The sequence below is a fragment of the Leptonychotes weddellii genome, chromosome 1 (assembly GCF_054177405.1).
Source record: "Leptonychotes weddellii isolate Sample4059 chromosome 1, ASM5417740v2, whole genome shotgun sequence".
In the NCBI taxonomy this organism is placed as follows: Eukaryota; Metazoa; Chordata; class Mammalia; order Carnivora; family Phocidae; genus Leptonychotes; species Leptonychotes weddellii.
Window position 1 is genome coordinate 118397797 of NC_138369.1, and position 21611 is coordinate 118419407.

At 48.2% G+C, this 21611-nt stretch overlaps 1 protein-coding gene across 6 annotated transcripts in view; it reads right to left on the reverse strand.

Annotated features, from left to right (window-relative positions):
* Window positions 1–9642: 9642 nt before the first annotated feature.
* ABCC5 (ATP binding cassette subfamily C member 5) overlaps window positions 9643–21611 on the reverse strand; it is a 165823-nt gene continuing 153854 nt past the window's right edge. For 5 of the 6 annotated variants that reach the window (XM_081830472.1, XM_081830487.1, XM_081830479.1 and 2 more), the window contains 4 exons: window positions 15764–15842; window positions 14644–14757; window positions 13883–14047; window positions 9643–11086 (listed from right to left, as the gene is read on the reverse strand). In XM_081830472.1, coding sequence (XP_081686598.1) covers window positions 10985–11086; window positions 13883–14047; window positions 14644–14757; window positions 15764–15842 — 460 coding nt within the window. In that variant the 3' untranslated portion in view covers window positions 9643–10984. Of the gene's footprint in view, window positions 11087–13882; window positions 14048–14643; window positions 14758–15763; window positions 15843–21611 lie in introns of those variants that run through there. The other variant, XR_014148456.1, reaches the window with a different exon arrangement.

Here is a 21611-nt window from a genome sequence, read left to right on the forward strand (position 1 = left end):
TAAATACTTTCAGAAGGCACTTCCTTTTCTTTCTTCCTTTTTTTTTTTCAAGTTTTATTTTTTTAAGTAATCCATGTGGGGCTCAAACTTACAACCCTGAGATCAAGAATCCCATGTTCTACCAACTGAGCCAGCCGGGTGCCCCTTCTTTCCTTTTTTTTAGTTGCACTACTGTGGGCTTAAGGAGGGGCCCGATCCTAGCCATCCGGGCCGACAGTCACCCGGAGCTGGTTACTCCATGGCTTTCAGCCGAGGGTTTGGGAGGCACATGTTCTTGCTGCTGCCTGAGTAAGCTATAGATTCCCTAATTATAGTCCTGGGAGTTTCCCCTTGTTTTCCCTACCTGGGATGAAGGAGCCTCTGCATTACAACATCTATTAATAATCATCTTCAGATGCAGAGGGCCTTGAGCAAGATGCTCTTTACCCTCCAGAATTCTTTACTTCTTGTTCTGAGTGACATTCCGGATTCCTTGCAAAGTGACTGACTGATCTTAGTGCGTGGAACAGCCTGAGAGGATAGCCTATCCAGTACACAAAAAGGGCAACCCTCCCTCTCCCCCAAATTACAGAGCCATCTGCCTGCTGGGTGCCCCTTGGGGACTCTCTGCCAGCTTCTTCCCAGGAAATGGCAGTTTGGAGTTCACAATGAAATCGAATGAGAAGACTGGCTTGAAGTACCGTAGCTGTGTTAGGGATCGTTGCTGTTATTGCTCTCACTCAACTGATGGGATGGTTAGGGACAGTTTAGGGATACCTGTAACATTTCCTCTTTCAGGAAACATCTCCCACCCAAGTTGCAGTAGCTCAGCATTGATTCCAGGCTATTAATGGCCCCCTGGAGCTTTTATCACAGAACAATCCCTAGCAACAAATTGGCAGAAATGCACTTTTTTTTTTTTTAAGATTTTATTTATTTATTTGAGAGAGAGAATGGAAGAGAGAGAACGAGATGGGGGAGGGTCAGAGGGAGAAGCAGACTCCCTGCTGAGCAGGGAGCCCGATGCGGGACTCAATCCTGGGACTCTAGGATCATGACCTGAGCCGAAGGCAGTCGCTTAACCAACTGAGCCACCCAGGCGCCCAGAAATGCACTCTTAATAAGGAAATTTTCTGATCCCAAATGGCATGAGACAGAACTGAACTCTGATTCCCTCCTTTTTTTTTAAGATTTATTTTATTTTGTTTATTTTTTTTAAAGATTTTATTTATTTATTTGACAGAGAGATAGAGAAGCACATAAGTAGGCAGAGTGGCAGGCAGAGGGAGAGGGAGAAGCAGGCTTCCCCCAGAATAGGGAGCCTGATGTGGGGCTTGATCCCAGGACCCTGGGATCATGACCTGAGCTGAAGGCAGCCGCTTAACGACTGAGCCACCCAGGTGCCCCAGATTTATTTATTTGAGAGAGAGAGAGAGGGTAGGGGGAGAGGTAGAGGGAGAGAGAGAGAATCCTCAAGCAGACTCCCCGCTGAACAAGGAGGCTGATGCAGGGCTTGATCCCAGGACCCTGAGATCATGACCTGAGCCAAAATCAACAGTCGGACGCTCAACCAACCGAGCCACCCAGGTGCCTCAGATTCCCTCCTTTTTAACTTGACCTATTAGACACAGCTTTTAGACCATCAGGGCTCAGGGCCCCCTGCCATGCCAACAGCAAGAGGAGCTGATGACATGGTCTATGGTCTTGTACTCACATTCTAGTAGACATTTGCCAAACTTGCTGAACTTGCTGGTCAGTTACTGCCAAGGACAGTTCAGTATCAGCCACTCTGGCAGACCAATGACAATGCAAAACATCTCTATTCAACACGTCAGCTCATTTACTTCCTTAGGCATTTTTGGAGCAGTAGGAATGACAGGGAATGTGGTGGAAAGAGCAAAAACTTTGGAATCAGAGGGACATGAATTTGAAACTCGGGTCAGTTACTGTGTGTTTGGGGCACTTACTTGAGCTCTCTAACCTGGTTTCCCTGTCTGTGAAACAAGAGTAACAGTAACAACAACTTCTAAAGGATAGCATTGCTAAGAAGAAGAAATGTGTGAGGGCGCCTGGGTGGCTCAGGCAGTTAAGAGTCCGACTCTTGGTTTTGGCTCAGGTCATGATCTCAGGGTCCTGGGATGGAACCCCACATGGAGCTCTGCACTCAGTGGGGAGTCTGCGTAGGATTCTCTCTCTCCCTCTGCCCCGCCCCACTCAAATAAGTAAATAAATCTTAAAAAAGAAGAAGGAGGAGGAGGGGGGGGAGGAAGAGGAGGAGGAGAAGGTGGAGAAGGAGGAGGAGAAGAAGAGGAAGAAGGAGGAGGAGGAGGAAACAGAGGCCAAAAAAGAAAGCAGAAGACAAGGGCTGAAAGGCTAGGTTTGCCGACTCCCAATACAGTGTTCTTCTCACTGCATGAGGAGCCTGAGGATTAGTCAGCTAGTATCCTCAACCAAAACTTAAAAAAATATTTAGTCAACATTGATTGAGAGCTGACTGTTGTCATGGGGAAGGGAAGTGTCTCCTGCCCTCCAGAATTCTCAGCAGCCATTCATCTCTGGCTCGGATCTCAAACCCCACTCAATACAACAGAAGCCCTCCAACTGATGAGATCCGCTGGCCCTAGAAGGTGGCTTAATGTAGCAGTTGTTCCTTGAGTCTGCCCATTCTCCCCATCTCCCATCCCAAATGGCTTTTTAGAGAATTCCTTCCATTCGCACAGAGTGCTCCCCCCCGGCAGGGTTCTGTTAGTTTTCCTTGTGGTGTCACATTCACGGGCAGCAGGCTTCTACTGCCTCAGAATCCTCCTCTGGGCAGAGGTAGGCTCTGCACAGTCTTTCCCTTCAATTTTTGCAATGCCCCCAAGAATCCTGCATTTGACAGGTAGCAAAACTAAAGCTCAAGGCCACAGAGCTAGTGAGTGGCAGGACCAGGATTCACCCCAGTGTCTGACCCCACTTCCTTCCTTCTGGTGTCCCTGGACTGAGAGGGAGGCTCATCTGCCTACCCCATCAGGGCCTCCAATTGAGGACAGAATTCCCACCTAGAGCAGTGTCTCGGGGGGCAGCTGAAAGCTTAGCTGCCACAGATTTCCTTGGATGGGAACCGAAGGAGCCAGGAGGAAGTGCCTTTTCCAGGAGGAGGTGCCAAGTTTCCAGAGCAGGAAGGCAATGTGAGTAAAGCCAGCCTGCTGAGCAGAGGCTACATGTTGGGCCTGCACCTCCCCATGCCCCTCTACTTGCTGGTCCCAGGGCTCCCAGTGCAATCCAGCCTTCTCCTTAGCCCCCTCTGGCCACTCTCCTCATGCACCCAGCGCTCTCAGGCAGCGTCATGGAGGGACACAAGTTCCAGGAGTCTTTCCCAATGGAGTAAATCCATTTGGCCATGCCAGTCACACCCAGGCCCTGCTGCTCAGCCTGGGACAGGTTGGGATACCTTCACTCCCCCAGCAGCCTCACCTCTGGCCTCATCAGGCTCCTTTCAGCCTCTGCCTGGGAGCCTCAGAGGACTACATGGGTCAGCTCAACAAGGGATGGGGGACAGCCCCTGCAGTGGTGGGGCCTCCCCTCAGGATACGCTACTCCTGCTCAGGATGATGAAACCCGGGCTCATGCTTCCTGCTCTCCTCTGCCCAGGCACTAAGCAGCCTCCCCGGAGGCCTCATCAGCAACCCAGTCACCGTCCTCCACCCACCTCCAAGCTCGGGTCAGGCTCGGACTCCTCACTTGCCTGGGGTCCCCATGTTTGTCCGTAGTCAAGTTCTGTAGCCTTTTCTTTTGTTTCAGTTGTCCTAGAGCCAGACTGCTGGGTCTAGATCCTAGCGCTTCTCTTACTAGGTGAGTGACCCCAGGCAAGTCATTCAGCCTCCAGTTGCCTCGGTTTTTCTCATTTGGACAACTGAGGAAGCCACCTGCCCCACAGAACTCTATACCCATACCAGGGCCGGCAGGAGGTAGATGGTGCACTCAAGTTGAGTAAATGGAGGATAGTGTAATAAAGAGAGAGTTTACAAAGATGTGTGGGCAGTGATTAGGGGAGCCGCAAAGCATAGTGCCGTGCTCAAGGCTAGCCACGGTGGGGAGCCTCTTCCACTCGAGGCTTAAAGAGTCAAGGAACATTGTTTAACGCGTACAGAGTTTCAGTTTGGGCAGTTGGGAAAGTTCTGGAGATGGTTGCACAACAATGTGAATGCACTTAATGCCACTTGAACTGTACCCATAAAAATAAAGTGGTCAATTTTGTGTTGTGTATATTTTACTACATGTTTTTAAAAAGTTAAAGGGCAGGGATGTTTTAAGAACTTGGAGCCCCTAGCTGGGTGGAGAGGGTCACGGGCAAGAGCTCTGGCCTTTGGTAGCGGGATACAGCTGGTTGATGGCAATTCTGCAGGGATAAATATCCCATCCTCTGTCTCCTTCACTCTGATCTCTGTCGGTGCTTTCGCACTGGTCAAATCCAATTAGCAGCTGGAGGGTAAGAGATCCCATAGGGGATGTAAAATGGTGCAGCTCCTTTGGAAGAGTTCCTCAAATGATTAATTATAGAGTTAACATATGGCCCAGCAATTCCACTGCTAGGTAGACACGGAAAAGACATGAGAATATGTACACATTGGCTTATAGCAGCATTATTCATAATGTCCAAAAAGTGGAAACAACCCAAGTGTCTTATCAACTGATGAATGGATAAATAAAATGTGGTGTAATCATACAGTGGAATGTTATTTGGCAACAAAAAAGAAGGAAGTACTGATACATGCTATAATACGGACGAACCTGAAAACATCATGCTAAGTGAAGAAGCCAAACACAAAGAACATATTGCAGGATTCCATTCATATGAAATGTCCAGCATAGGCCAATCTATGGAGGCAGAAATTCAATCAGCGGTTGCCTAGGACTGAGGAAAATGGGGGGATTAGAGGACATTCCAAGCAAGTGCTGCAGGTAATGATCCATGCTTGTAACAATATTTGTTACTGCTACCATTCCCACAACACTGCTTCCTGTTTGTTAGAAGTTGCTTTCCCCTCTCCAACAAATCACTTCCTTCTTCCTCATAACGTTGTTTCAGAAACTTCACCCATCTGAGAGCTTCCCCAGTCAACCCCACCCATCCCTCACCACTTTTCTTCCCAATGTGCCAGCCATCTCCCACAGGGGTCGTTGCCTTGTTCTGGGTTGATTCCTTGGCTCTGTTGTCTACTTTTTATGTCTACGCCATCTTTTCCACAGTAGGGCAAGCTCCTAAAGGCGGGCACCAGGCCTCCCTTTCTTCCGGTGTCTCCAGCTGCTCGGAGTCCTGAGTTGCCATTGAGGGATGTGGGCTCACCGACAGAAGGACTTGGTGGCCCCCAGGATCCAATCCCACTGTGCCCAACCTTCCTCTGTGTGAGCACACCAGTGGCCCATTGGGCTCCTTTTGATATGCCCAGACTCTTTGACCATTTCCTCTTCCCACTGCAGTGTGAGCTACTCGAGGCCAGTGACCATTCTCACCTGAAATATGTAACCTAGAATACCGTTCTAGCCTTCAAGTTAATTCAGATGGTTTGGCAGTTTGGGTACATGTGGATGGTAGTTTTGGGGGTGCTGGTGGTCGTGAAGGTTTTGATAGAGGCTTTAGCAGAGATGAAGGTAGTTGGGCAGTGGTTGTGATGGTGACTCTGCTTTTGGAGTTGGGGGTAGCATAGAAAGAGGGGTCTGTCGTCTGCCTTGTGTCCTCACTGATCACATTCCTTTTGGCTTCAGCTGTTGTCTCAGTTTCTTGGCCAGGAATGTTGTCCAGAGCCTCCTCAAAAGCAGCTATGGCATCTGAGGCCTTTTCTTTAAGTTGCAGAAATATATTGCCCTAGTGGGAGACTTGCCTGCTCAACGCTCCCCAGTGTGTTGAGCTTTGAACTTGCCCTCCTCCCGCTCCTGCCCAAGGTCACACTGTCTGGCTGCTGAGGATGGGATGCGGCTCCTAAGCCAGACACATCCAGCACACAGGGCCAGACGGCCACTGGATTCCAGGGATGGCAGACCCAGGGACACAGATCTGGAATGGAGGCCCCAGCAGGGTACTAACCCCTTCTTTATTGCTTGGCCAAGGCCCTTGGTGTCAGGTTGTGAGGTGTGGGCTCCTGAATGAGATGGTGGAGGTGGGCCACAAGGTTCCCACTTAAAGGGAAGCCCCCATGCAGAGTATGTCTGACCCTGTGGCAGGCAGCCCACCCTTCAAGGGGCACCTTCATAGGCAGTCTCCGTGAGTCTAGCCATCATCATCACCCAAGCCATGGGGCTCCCTGTGTTCTCTTTCAAATTCTAGGGCAAGTATGGACAAAACTCAGACCCCTCTCTCCTGGTCCTCTAGGAACAACTCAAATCAGTAAGATGTCTTGGCTAAGTACCTTCCTTGCATGAGGTATTTGCACATCAAATTTCTAAACCAGGCCTCTCTACCATACTGTGAAGAAAATTGCTTCCACCTTACAGATGAAGAAGGAGAGGCTCAGAAGGGTGAGCTGATTTGTTTAATAATCCAGGTCTTCTGTCTCCACATTCAGTTTTCTCATTCCACAGCTGCCTCCCAGCTGGGACAGGCCAGCACATACTGAAAAAGAAGTTTGCTAAAGGCTAAGAGAAAACAGGTGTGAGACACTCACAGTTAGTCATGCTTCCAGAGATTCTGATGAAGCTGTAGAAGCCTCCTGTGCAAGGCCTTGCCTGGCCCCAGGAGTACCTTTGCATCCAGCCTGATGCTGCACCCAGAAACCCCTTCTTCAGAGCTGAAATGCCCTTTCCTCTCCGCCTCCCTTCTCTGCCCACAGGGCCCCCTCCAGACCCCCTTCTGTGGCCCTGGGAGAAACAGTGCATAAGGACTGCATATCACAGCCTCGGCCCAGGGGGCTGTGCCCCAGGCAGGAGCCATTTCCCGTAACACACTGCCCCCCACTGTAGATCTCTCATCTCCCCCCAGTAGACAGGGCTCAGGTGGTTTTTCCCACCTCCAGATCTACCCAAATCCAGTGCCAAATCCAAGCTCAGTGCCTGAAGGATGTTCCATCCCACCCCCTACATCTCCATCCAGCATGAACGGGAGAGGAGACAAATACCCGGAGATACAGAAGCCACTAGAGACGGAAGAAATGAGAGGTGAGGCAGGAGAGGTCCCAAAACTTATCTCCACACACCTGAACAAAGAGGGGCTTTTCTGCATTTAACTTGCGCCATGTGCCCAGTGCCTCCTGGGAGTGACTAGAAACAAATACAGGTGGCCTGACGGCCTCAGACGCTTAGGTCCAGTCCCAAGGGACTGTAGCTCTTACTAGGGAGGGTTGGGAGAGCCAGGAATCCCTAACCAAGAGAGGGCTTATAGACTCAGACACCATATCCAGGCAACCGGGGCAAGGGCCAGTGGTAGAGGACACGGCACCGTTTGCACATTTTATTACAAGCCGTGCTTTCTTTCACTCTTGCGAGTATCCCAGTTTGACTGCTCCCCGTACACTGCTCTACTCTACAGTTGCTGACTCTGGTCTCCAGGCTTTGTCGAAGGGGAAATGATGATGTGACATCTGACGGTTTGCAATGAACTTGGCATCTAGAATTCTGCTGAGTGTTCAGTGGGGTTCCCACAGGGAGCTGCTTTCTTTCAACCTCCGCTTTGAAGGGGGGGAGGGGCAGCACTATTCAAGACTCAGCTGAGTAGCATGATACTTGTTAAGCACCTACTATATGTAAAACATAATATTTAAGCCAGGAATGAGTAGGTATACAAAAATAAGATGATTTAATGCCTTTAAGAAGTTTATATTCATGGGCAGAAATACAAGAAAATAATCAGTTACAATATGCAAAGAAAAAGGAAATAAAAATAGAAAAAAAGAAAAAATAATAAAAAAAAATAGTCAGCAAAGGGTTGTAGGAACCTAGAGGAGTCTGAAGAGAAAGGCCTGTAGAGGAGATAATAGTTGACCTGAGTTTAAGAAAACATGGCTTATTTATTTTACTTTAAGTACGCTCTGTGCTCAGTGTGGGGCTTGAACTCACGACCCTGAGGTCGAGTCTCACACTCCACTGACTGAGCCAGCCAGGTGCCCCAAAACATGGCTTTTTTAAACAAGAGAGGATTGGGGCACCTGGGTGGTACAGTCGGTTAGGCGTCTCTTATTTTCAGCCTAGGTCATGATCTCAAGGTTCTGAGAGTAAGCCCTGCATCAAGCTCTGTTTCATGCCTGCTTAAGATTCTGCCCCTCCCCTGCCCTCAAACAACCAACCAAGAGAGGATCAAGGGATTACAGGCTAATAGCAAAGACTTAAAGGTGTGAAAATAGTGGCCTGTTTTTAGGAATACTGAGTAGAAATGGAGGGTTGGAGCCAGATAATGAATGGCAAGCTAAAGAACATGGGCCACTATATAGTGGGAAAAACACGTCCCCTGAGGAGTTTTGGTGGAAAGCATTTGACCAGCTTGCATTTTGGGTCAGCATTTCGACAGGAGTATATACAATGGTCTGGAGAAAGACACTGAGGTGGAGAGACTGGTTATGAGCTGTAGCTACGATATGGAAAAAAAAAAGGGAGGTGGGCCTTAATTAGGGCAGAGGGAGAGAGAGAAGGCGGTGGTGGTGGTGATGTTTAGGACCTGGCGTGATGGAATTTATCTGGAAGGGACAGGAGAGCTGAAATAATTCAAGGCTTCTAGCCTGGAAGGCTAAGGAGGCCACGGGACTGCTCACTAAGGCAAGGAGCACTGTTAGACTTTCGAGAAGCTGTCTGAGGAACCTGGAAGATGCCGGTGGGGGCGCTCGGCACTAAGGAGATAGGCCAAGCCCGCTGCTGGTTTGTCATTGTGCCTGTAGTGAAAGATCCACCGGGGAGAGCAAACGCCGGGGGCAGAAGGCAGGAAATGCCTCTGTTTAAGGGGCAAAGCAGGGTGTGAAAGGTGAAGGAGACCGAGAGATAAGACCCTGTTACCTTCCTGGAAGGTAAACCCAGGGAATCAAAAAAAGGGGCTGTTTACCTTAGTGTCCAACAGAACCACCTGCGATGATGAGAATGTTCCATTCCTGCACCATCCATGACGGTAGCCACGGGTCACATGCACCTACCGAGCCCTTGGCATGTGACGAGGAGGAACTCAATTTTAACTTTAGAGCCAGCCCCCTGAATTTTTAACACAGTAGTTTACAAAAATAGCTAGGTTTAAGATACGATTTCTGCCGATGGTCAGCAGAACCAATACGAATAGCTTAAAAGCTTTCTTGGCTGCATTCGACACAATATATTGAGACACTTTAGAATGAGTGCCTTTGGAATGGTCCTTAATTCTCAATGAGTTCATCTGAATGAACTGGCTGAAAGGGCAACTGCACTGTTTGAACTGCTGAGAGTCCTCAACAGACTGCTCATTTGAACTCTATTTCACCACAACCATTCACCCTCCCCACTCCACCTCTTGTGAGCAGCGTGGGAGCTTTGCCTGGGGACCGTGCCCAGGAACACAGGCTGAAGGGACCAGAGCCCACGCCCAGGACTCCAGGCACGCTGGGCCCCACACCCCTTGCAACCAACCGGCTCTGTCACTGGTCCTTCCAGCACGTAACCCCATCATTGGATATTCAGAGCCAAGGTTCTTATACCCCAAAGCCATTCCCAGAGAACAATTTTATACACCAAGAGTTTTACAAAATCCAAAATAATTTTATTCACTTTTTCAGATTTTTGCTTCCACGAGGTGTTCAGCAAACATGCTAAGGTGACAGAATGTCTAGTTGGTCACGACATGCAACGCTGACCGTTCGGTGGATGACAGCAGCGACCACGCCCACCCGAGCTACTGGTCCCACAGCACAAAGGGGGTTTGCGGGAACACACGGAACCACACAGCAATCAGCAACCTGAGGTAGGTCTCTTTACAGTACAAAAAACTTCTACACCAGTGTGAGACACTGATTAGCAAGAGCTGCTTAAAGTCGCAGACTTTGGAGAGAGACAGACTGTGTGACAACTGCAGCGGGAGAGAACAGACCCACAAACTCCGGAACCCTGTCACTGAACTGTGGAGGCGTGGGACCAGGCAAATGACAAAGTGCCACTGACGAGAGCAGCGGCTGCTCCGGGGCTCGGAGCCGGCAGGTGTAGGGCTGGAGAGCTCTGTGCAGCGGCCCGCGTCTGGAAACCCGGGGCAGAAGCAGTCTGTGAACGGACGGGATTCTGGTTAAGAAACAACAGCAAAAAGAGGGAGGCAGGAAAGGGACTCCCCCTGTCCGAGGAACGTTCTTCTGTGACTCTCATTCCTGACGGAGGGAGTGAAAAGGGGGCCGGGGCTGTACCCCGCTGCTCTCCTGGCAGAAACAGTGAATGACAAGAGGACAGAAAGCAGGAGCCCTGAGAATTCACGGCGCTCTGCACGGCCTCCGGCAGCCCCCTCCGCTCCCCGTCGCCCGGGTGTGGCTGTGAGGAGGTGCAGAGGGGGCCCCCCCGGACGGCCCGCTATTGCCACACGTCTTCCTTTTGGACGCCCAGAGAACCCGGCACCGTGAAACCACCAGTATGCTACCCTTCCTACAATCTAATAGCAAAATCAGATCTCTAGTACAGCAAACTGTACAAAAATGATAGAAAGGAATTCGCACTGTTATCAGGACAGTGCTTATTTTAATATAAAATAAACAGCTTACATTTTCACTGTAAATATAGGCTATGTACAGAATTATATATAGATATAGCTACACGTATAAAGCTTCATTATAGGCCTCTGATACATTTATAATAACGGTTCCCTGAACCTTTTAGAGTGCAATTAAGAACAAAAACTAAATTTTGTTTACATGAATATGGAATAAATACAATAATCAAAATAGGACTCTCCCTAAAATTGAAACACACAAGCCAATCCTGAACTGCTGTGCGAAAGATCAAACTGGGAAAGGCAAGGTTTCGGCAGGAGGACGCGATGAGGGGCCCGCCCTAGGCAGGGAATGGCAATGCTCCAAGGAAAAGAGCCAGCAGCGGGGAGGAGTTAGCCCTTGACAGCGACCTTGTTCTCCACTGCGGCAAACATGGCATAGAACCGGGAGCTGTCATTGGACAGAAGGACTGATGGGGTGTCGAACTCCACCACCTGCAAAGGAAGGAGACACGTCACTCGGGGTCACTCGGAGGACCACTGCCAAGAAGGGGGCAAACCCCAAAGCCCCCTGGGGGTGGAATCGCAGTGACAATTCCATGAGTCCTGCCATGCCCCAGTGGGTTCCACTTTGGGTTTTTTGTTTTTACTAACTCGGGTATAAGGGAAAGGTTAGGGACAAAGACATCCAGACCTCCTTCACATAAATCTCAGGGGGGGAAAAGTTGCAGCTCAAGTCAAGGGCATAGTAGGCAAATGTCATCTTGTTGGACAAACTGGAAAGAGAACAGCTCAAAGTACCCAGTTGGCAGAATAAAAAAGTAAGGGATTCATTCAATTATCCACTCCTATGATGGACTTCTATGCAGCCACTGAAAATCCTATTGTAGTAAAAAACGGAACGAAATGCTGGCAGAACCTGCCTTCCATGAGAGAGGCAGCAAATTGTCGCCTACGCACTTTCCCAGCCTTTCTTGCTACAGGACCAAGGCATGGGGCACAGCCTTGACCGAGGAGAAGCCTCTGAGGTGCTTCTAGGGCAGGCTGTTCTGCCCGGAAGATATAGGCGAAGTACGCTTCCCCGGGCCTGCCCGTGTGGGGCTGAGACGGTGGGTGCTAGCACAGACATCCTTCACCAGGAGGGGGAAGGAAGGGGGGTACTGGCTGGACGCTGACGCAGATCCTGACATCGCTGAGCTGCTGAAGAACCAACCCTCTGGCCTCCTGCTGGGGGCTAAGAGAATCCTACTGGCCAAGCCTCTTTCCTTCTGATAGTGTGTGTCCGCAGCACAGCACGTCCTATCCACTAGAGTCTGTGTGTACGGATGCATGAAAAATGCTGGCAGGGGGCAAATGAATGTATTAATGATGCTTATCCCTGGGGAGGTAAATGACTCATCTTATTTTTGCCTTTATGCTTTTTTCATGTTTTTCAGGATTTCCTAAAATTGCAAGGAAATTTTCATTCGCAAGAAACAAAAATGAAGGGAAGGGAAGGACAGAGTTCCTCAAAAAGAGCCAATGGATCCCCATTCCAAAACACGAAGCCACTCATAGAAATAAAGTGGTCTAGATGTGTCTTTAAGGAAGAATTTCCCAGAAGGTGTTCTTGGTCCCCCCCCGCTTTATTTTATTATATTCTACTTAATACCTGTGTACAGAGTAGTAGCTCTGTATATCGAAACGTGTAATAGAATCTCACTAAACATTTAGGATAATGCAAACCAAGACAGTAACAAAAACCACTAATGTTAACATAATCTCAAGATGAGGAGAAAAATCATTAACTCCTATATTCTCTCAAGGTCAGCTCTGTAGAGCGCAGCCTACATCTGTTGCAGTAAATGTTTTCCTCAAGACTTCTCCACAGAGAGAGAGGGACGGGGCAGTCTGGCTGCGTAAAGTGCCGGCTTTGGCGTCGCTGGCCCAGCTCAGCTCCGACTCTCCCTTCCTGTGGACTGGAGATAGTGTAAGTTCCCTGAGCCCATCTTCTCTTCTGGAAGGCAGGCTTAACACATCTGTCTGTATCTTTCTCGGTGGTTGTGATGACTAATTACATGTTGGGGGACTGTATGTAAAGCCCTTAGCGCGGTGCCTGACGTACAGTAAGCATTCAACGGAAGAGGCTATTATGGGGGCCATTATTATTAATCACACAAGTTCCACATTGCAACTGGCTTGTTATTTCTGCCAAACCACTAATTTCCTGCCATCCCAGGCGCACACAAAGGAGCTATCTGTCCAACATAAATTTACTTAACATCTTAAGTGACATACTTAACATCTACCATGGGCAAAGACTGTAGCATGGAGCCCTGCCAGGGACCCAAAGATGAGTAAGGCATGACCCCTGCCCTTAGAGAGTTTACAGTCTAATAGGGGAGAGAGGGCATTAGCCAGTTACCATGACAGGAGGCAGAAGAGCCACACGAGAGGTACACATAAAGTTTCAGGCGGCAGAGGCCATTAGGCCTCTGAAAGAGGAACAGGAGGCTGCAGGAAGCAGACGTGGGGATGTGGCAGAGGGAACGAAAGGAAAAGGCATTAGAGGTACATGGCACTGAGTGAGGAAAGACATAGAGGAGAACCAGTTTAGGGGATGCAAGATTGTTTGTAGCCACTGGCACCTGCAAGAACAAGTGGGAAATGAAGGCGGCCGGGCTGGGCCAGATTGTGGGAGAGCTTGGAACAGCAGTATAAGAAGTCTGGCACCACTACGTGATTGCAAAAAGCAGACTTGAGGTGGCTGGTCTCCACACACCTTGGGCAATTCCTGTGTGCATGAGTTAATTAGTAAGTACATGAGCTCTCTGACCTAAGTCAAAGTGTCATTTTTTTTTTTTTTTAAAGATTCTATTTATTTATTTGAGAGAGAGAGAGAGAGCGCACAAGCAGGTGGAGTAGCAGGAAGAAGGACAGGGAGAAGCAGGCTCCCCGTTGAGCAAGGAGCCCAATGCGGGGCTCGATCCCAGGACCCTGGGATCATGACCTGAGCCGAAGGCAGTTGCTTAACCAACTGAGCCACCCAGGCACCCCTCAAAGTGTCATTTTTACAGGCAACAAAAAAGCAGGTACTAAAGCAAAATGAGAACCAGTAAGAGTGCCCCTACTCAATCTCTGGCTTGGGAGGGCTACGTCCCTCCCAGCCGCAGCCAGATTAGAGTTGCTAAGGCGGCTTATCTGAAAGCTAAGAATCTCACTAAGATGGCAATCAGCCCAATCCTGCCAGGGGCCAGTTTTCCGCCCAGACGAGGCCACATGCCAAGCCATGGTCCCTCAGGGGCTCAGTACCTGTCCCTGGGCCAGCACCATAATCCTATCAGAGCCTAGGACTGTATGTAGGCGATGGGCAATCGTCAACATGGTGCAGTCAGCAAATGCTTCTCGGATGGTCTCCTGGATTAGCAGGTCTGTCTCCGTGTCCATGGCAGCTGTGGCTTCATCTAGAATCAAAATCTGCCACGAGAGAGGAGAAAGAGAGATCCAACCATTTCCCTAAGCCTTTTCCTTAATCTAGGTTTCGCTAAAATGTATTTCATTATTTAAATTTTACACCATAATCTGTTTTTCCTAAGTAGGTACACACCTATGTAAAAGGACCATTTTGCTTAGAACAGATACAACTTCAAACCCATGTGTTTGCCTTCATTTCCACACACAAAAGGACATGCATGTAATATTGATGTAACAAAACACTTGCTCCTACTTGCCCTGTGACCCTGAGCATGAATAGTCATCTTTCTGGATCTTCTATTTCCAGTTACAAAATAAGGGGACTGGATTTGATGGCCTGGAGGTCTCTAAGTCTATGGTTTCCAACAGTACTACAACCACTCACTAGCCAGAAACAAAAGTCACCCTTGGAAATTAAAGGCTCAGGAAGTCTGAAGGCTCAAAAACACCTGGATACCCAGATGGTGTCAAGGTGAATTTAGAAACATCTGTGCGCATGCTCCTAAAAAGCTTCGGTGGGCTTGGAGCCAGGAATGCCTTTGCACCTCATGCTGGGAAAGGCTGTAACCCCTTCCCTGCCACTCCACAAGCCACCTTACCTTACAGTGACGGAGCAAGGCTCTTGCTATGCACAGGAGCTGCCGTTCCCCCACCGAGAAGTTATCCCCATTCTCCATCACTTCAGATTCAAGTTTCAGAGGTAGCTGAGCAATCTAGAGAGAAAGGAAGTAGAGACTAGAAGAGTCAAAAAGTAAATTTTGAAGAAAAAAAAAACTGAACTAAATTTTATCCAAAATCCAGTGGCAAAAATAAGCTATTCTGAAACAGATGCAACAATTACTAGCCAAGAATCTGGCTCATCTAGAAAGAAGGTACAGAGGTGATGATCATGTGTACTAGGACCCTCATTTTCTAAGACATTCCATATTTCAAATATACTATTCTGTTAGCCTCATACCATTAAAAGGTCTTAGAAATTCCAGTATTTTCATATCCCCAAATCCTGTCAGACTGTGGCCCTAATTTTTGGTTCTGAAAATATGGTCACGCCATAGGAGATGGGGAAAGTGAGATCACACTTTCTGATTTCCAAGGCTATAGATACACGGTTGTCAAACTTGCCTTTATAATAAGCTAGGAGCCTATCCTTCAAATGAAATGGTTTGAGGAAGCCCAATATCAAAGTGATAAAGGCGGAGCTGACCTAGCTGAATCAGGGCAGGGGATCCTGAGCTTAATTCGGCTCAGGGGCATGAGAGATCCTACTCCTGGGCAGAGGTATCAGTCTGTTGACCGTGGCCTCGGGAGGGTGCGTGCTGAGTTACCCTAAGAGATCAAGGACCCCATGTGCATGCTGCGTGCTTTCTGCAGACTCGATTCATATCCAGATGCTGCAAAAGCATGTTATACCAGTATGATGAATAAAGTAGAAATTCATTTAAAAGCATTCCAGAATTCTGAGTGTTTGTCATTAACATCTTGCTTAATCAATGGACAGCAGAAGGGCAGTATGACCATGGTTGAGGGATATCAACTTTTATGCCCTTTCTGAAATGCCTGGGAAGCCTTATCTAAAGTGATCCTACACAGATATCCTGGAAGTAAATGGACAGACCAGGCTGGACAGAGGCAGCCAGAGCAGGCTGGGGAGTGACCACAGCATCATTACGTTTCCACTCTTGAAATTCCAGCAAAGCCCTCCCTCAGGGCTTTACTTACACATTCTTTCATGTGTGTCCTTTCTAGGGCATCCCAGATCTGGTCTTCAGTGTACTGGTTGAAGGGATCCAAATTTGACCTAGAGAGAGGCACAGGAGGACTTTCTCAGTGAGCCAACATGTAAGTGACTATATTGCAAAGGCTGTCTGTGGTAAACGTTTAAACAGGCATGGGAAAAGGAGGGATCAAACTCCTCAAGGTCACAGATGCCTCGCTCCCCAACCAGCCTTAGGTAGCAGTTAGAAATGCTGGTGCCTGCCCATCACAGGAATGTATCTGAGAACAGGCTGGGCCTCTCCATCTTCTTTATAACACTTTATTTATTATAATGTCTATTATTTTTATTATGTAAATACAGGTTACAGAAAAATTAACAAATACAGATATGTGAAACATAAAACCAAACCGATGATGTTTTAATCACCTCTAATCAGACCCTCAGAAGCAAACACTGCGAGCATTTTGGCATATACATGTCACAACACATCTCTCTGTGTGTACAATCTTAGAAAAACAGCCTCTTTCTTCCTGACGCACTAGGGTGAGAGCCTGTCAGTGAGCAGGGACCCGAGGGTGGCTGGCTCAGCGGAGCAGAAAGGAGAGCGTGAAGAGCATCTCAAGAGGAAGGAATTTACTGGTACAGAAAACCAGTTTGGGGACTCTTCTTGCTTACTGTACCAATAGCAGCTGTCTCAAGAACATCAAGGAGGACACCAAAAGAACTAGACATTTCCGGAAATGTTAAAGACAGGGGAAACAGCTCTTTGTCATGGAGGATAAAGGTGGAGAGGTGGTGGTAGAATGGACAACTGGTGGAAATTGGGAGGTTACATTAATTTTGGGGTGTCTTGTCTCCATCTAAACATGACATTTACAGGTCTAGTAACATGAAAGGTATGAGGTGTAACTTTGCTCATAAACTTATACTTCATATATGGGAAACAGGAAGTCTTTGGGAGAACTTTAGCTCTATGTCTCATTTGTCTCCATGTTTGGGGTTACTAACTCCAGGCATGCAAATGCACGCAGGACATTATCCCAGAACTCCACCAAGCACAGGCTGGTACCTGCCTCGCTCATCCCTTTGGGCCACCTCTGGACTCTCCAGGGAGATTCTAACTGGCTCTGCTTTCTTGTGCCTCTTGCTCTTTGCACATGGAATATGTGCACCCCTCCCCATCCTTTGGCTTGAGAGACACTGGCAAAAGGGCTCTGGGGTCAGACTTGCTGATTCCTACACAGCTTCTATCTATTACAACTGTGTGACCCTGACCAAGTTAGCCTAACTTCTCTATGCCTCAGTGCCCTCATGTGTAAGACAGGGGTCAAAAAGCACCTCCTCAAGAGGTTGTGACGGCTGCATTTCACGTGTAGAAAGTATTTAGAGCAGCCCCCACTGCATGGTTAGCCCTGTGCAGGCAGGGGCTACGATTATGATGATGTCCTTATTGTCACTGCTGTTACTCCTTGACTAGGATTCCTTCCTGTCCTTCAGGTCACAACTTAGATGCAGAAAGCGTCTCCTGACCCTTCAAGCCTGACTTAGGTGTCCTCATGCTCACCCTCTTTCTGGCACTTGTCACTCTGTTCATTTGTCTCTGCCCCCATTGGATCAGGATCCTTGTCTGGATCTTCTTCACTGTTGAATCCCATGTATACTGTCTAATATTTGTTGTAAGAATAAAAGAACATATAGCCTTGCTTGACTTCCTGAGAAAAGGCATCAGTATGTGACAATTTAAGCATTTTCTGTCATGACAGAGGCAAAGAACAGTGTGTTGGAGGGAGCACGTGCACACGTAGTTCCAGGCAGACTGGGTTCAAATCCCCACTCTGCTTCTTATCGTCTGCATGACCTTGGGCAAACCACTCCTCCGTCTCCTCCTCTGTAAAATGGGGATATAGTGACATGACTCAGTAGGTTGCTGTAAACATTAGAGACAGTACATACAGTGCCTGGAACAGAGCAAACATTTACTTAGTGGCAACTGTTAAATTCCCAAGATACGTGTGGACACGTTAGCTGCCTGGTTCCAGTGCTTGGTGGTTTTCCGATTTATATTCATTGCACTTTCCAAGTGGACACAATAATCCCGGGATCCTGAATACCAGGCTCAGAAAGAGTTCTGATAAAGTCCTATCTGTGCAAAGTCTGGACGGGGAAGACCGATCTTCTATAGGCATACCATCTAATATCTCATATCTCTATAGTCCTATCTCTTAAACAAGAAGGTGGTCCAATTTGCTGATAATCTAAACTGTGAAATGGCAGACCACGGGCTAAGTCTAAGGAGAAGTGTACGTGTTTCTAGTCACACTGGAAGGCCCTGACCCTCCCTATCTAACACTCCAGAGTCTGCACACATATCTGGGTTGACGAGATTACCATTTATTGTTCTGTCGGGTTTTTTTTTTTTTTTTTTTTTAAGATTTTACTTATTTATTTGACAGAGAGAGACACAAGTGAGAGAGGGAACATAAGCAGGGGAGTGCGAGAGGGAGAAGCAGGCTTCCCACGGAGCAGGGAGCCCGATGCGGGGCTTGATCCCAGGACCCTGGGATCATGACCTGAGCCGAAGGCAGATGCTTAATGACTGAGCCACCCAGGTGCTCCTTTTTTAAAGATTTTACTTATTTGAGTGTGAGAGAGAGTGAGAGAGAAAGTACGAGTGGGGGGGAGGTGGGAGGGTCAGATGGGGAGGGAGAAGGAGACACACCGCTGAGTAGGGAGCCCAATGCAGGGCTCAATCCCAGGACTCTGGGATCATGACCTGAGCCGAAGGCAGACGCTTAACTGACCGAGCCAGCCAGGAGCCCCTATTGTTCTGGGGTTTTTTTGCTGTCTCTTAGGAGAATCTTCTACACTTACACACCACCAGGTTAGGGACCAACTGAAACCCACGTTCATTATCCCCAGTCTGAAGAATAAGAGATTAATCACACTCTTGCCTGGTTCAACAATGACCGACTGCTGGGAATTCCCATGGGGCAAAGTTCACAAGACAATCCTCCCCATCCAGACTTTGCACAGATAGGACTTTATCTAGGTGGCAATGCAAGTTTTCACAATATTCTCTCCTACTTGTGTGGTCTCATATGGACCTTCTCATGTTTTATAGCAGAATTTTCGAGGCTTTTGAACCGTAAACTTCAGCACTCTTCTAAAAAATCACTTTATTAACTAACCATTATTATTATTTTATCTTTTTTTTTGTTTTTAACAAGTTCCTCAGAGCTCTTTACAAGAGCCTTTTGGAAGTCCTTATCAAACCTAGAAAGAAGGGCACTCCATACATGGGCAATCGCGACTGGTTACAAATAGGGGTCATGTTCTACTTTGCCTGGTTTCCTGCTCGTAACCCCCACCATGGTCTATCTGCAGCCAAGCCACAAGACTCCACGCTGAAGAATCACCTTTGCCCTTTAGGGGGAATCAACTCTGACCTTAGGCTGTAAGAACTGCAGTCAGAAGCAATATGTGCTTCAGTGCTGGGCTGCTCTAGATCCGCATTCTCCTCTGACTATAGTTCCCATTTAGAGCTTCTGGTCCCTCTTCTTGAGCTTGAATTGCCTCCTGGCAATCCAGTTCCAGTAATTCAATTCCTGTTGTGCTTCCATGTACCCGAGTTCCCATCTTGACAGCCTGCTCAGGCTCCCAAGGTTTGGGGCCCCACCTTGCCCTGGTTCTACCCCTGAGCTCCCTGGTTATAAACATCTGTCTTCTTTGGTCTCTGAATGCTGCTCATTCTCCACTGCTGAGGTATATTTGCCTGTGGAAAATCCATGTTACCGAAGGCTGGAATTTCCAGTCCCAGTAACTTGATAAATTGCCACGTATGGGTTGACATTTCGCTTTCTGGATTTCTAGTTTAGCCCATCGCCTACTGCTTCAATCTGCCCCTTCTTTACCTCTTCCTGGCAGGACTGTTTAATTGTAGGTTCTGGATTTTACCACTCATTCAGATTCCTCCTACCTCTGCTGCATTGAGTCCTTTGCACAGAGGAAGACTTCAATAAATATATGCTCCAGACTGAAGGACTCTATAATGCTGGTTTCCAGGCTAGGAACATGTGGACCATTCTCCTAGACTTAGTCTAGGAAATGTTCTTTAAAACTATACAGTGATGCCTACTGTTATGGGTTGAAGTGTGTCCTCTCCAAAAAGATATGTTGAAATCCTAGCCCCTGGTATCCAAGAACGTAATCCTATTTGGAAATAGGGTCATTGCAGGTGTAATTAGTTGAAATGAGGTCATTCGGAGTAGTGGAATACAGTGGGCCCTTAATCCAATATGACTGGTGTCCTTATAAGAGAGGGTCACGTGAAGGCAGAGAAATAAAGGGAGACCGTGTGACGTTGGAGGCAGAGATTGGAATGATGCACCTATAAGCCGAGGAGCACCAAAGATCGCTGGCAAACCACTAGAAGGTAGAAGAGGCAAGGGAAGGATCCTCCCCTCTAGGTCTCAGAGGGAGCCTGATCCTGCTGACACCTTGATTTCAGACTTCTAGCGCCCAGAGCTGTGGGAAAAGTTCCTGTTGTTTTAAGCCACTCATTTTGTGGCACTTCGTTGTGACCTCCCTAGGGGACGAATAGACCTAGGCAGCCCCTCACAGACCCCTTATCAGACGCAGAGTATGCACGTAGGCGTGCAGCTGCCTGCTCACGGAGGAGGCTGCCCCATCAGATTCTCTGTGGGTGAAGACTCAGCAGACACATGGGCAGGCTTGACCCTAGGCCTTCCCACCAGCTGAACGAGCCTCCAAAAACTAGACAATGGCTTCCAGATATATAAGGAATATTTACATACACCAGGAGGTGGTGTACATACACATTAAGGCACACCAGACTGATCTCAACAGGGAGCTCAATCAGGAATAGAAGAAAATACACCCTCATTAGAGAAGCCAGATGGCCCTGAGTCTGATCCACAAACAGAAGTGAAAGCAAAGTTATGCATCCCTAACATCAGAAGTTTTGGCTGGGTGGATGGATAGAGAAAGGCGGCGTCGGAACAGGAAGGCACCTATTTTTAGTAGTCAGAACTCCTGGGGTCCTAATGTTGCCAGAAGTGCATTTTCATCTTTGGTCCTTTGTATTTATTTTTGGCAGTATTCTAAGTTGGCCTCCTGGCCATGGCTAAAAGAGGCCGAGAATCTCTGCGAGAGCGTGAGAACATACAGGAGTGCCTCCCTGGCCCGTAAGAAGACACTGCTGCATCACACTGTCCCGCCATGGCCATGGGCGCCTCCCGCGCGGCCTCGGGGCAGGAGACCTGGGAGCACAGACCTCCTGCGAGCTGGGAGCTAGAGGACAGTGCTAAATAGTTATTCAGAGATATGGACTGGTTTTGGCCTTTAGTTGCTAAGCATCAAATCAGGTAGAAAAAAGGCTAGAGGTGGGAAAAGGGACACGGGGAAAGCAAAGTAACTGAGAAAGACTCCAGAGAGCAGCAGAGTGTGTGTGACTTTTTTTTTTTCCAAGATGAGGGAGGCCTGTGCAAATCTGGAAGCAGATGAGGAGATTGTGAAGCTGCTGGAAAAAGAAAGGTAACTAAAAGCCAAGACCCCCGGAGGAGCAGGCTTAACTCTGGCGGCTGGAAAGGCGGAATGCCTCCCAAGGTCGCGGTGGAGAGTGGGTATCGTGAGAATTCCAGGAGGTGACAGAGTGAGTGTGGCGTGTAAGAGCTCCCACAGCCAGGTTCAAACGCCTATCTTTGGGCAAATTATCTACCTCTCTGGGTTTCTGTTTCTTCATCTATAAAATCGGCACAATAACCGTTCCTACTTCCTGGGGTTTTGAGAATCTGACGAATTAATACAGTTAAAATGCTTAGGACAACATCT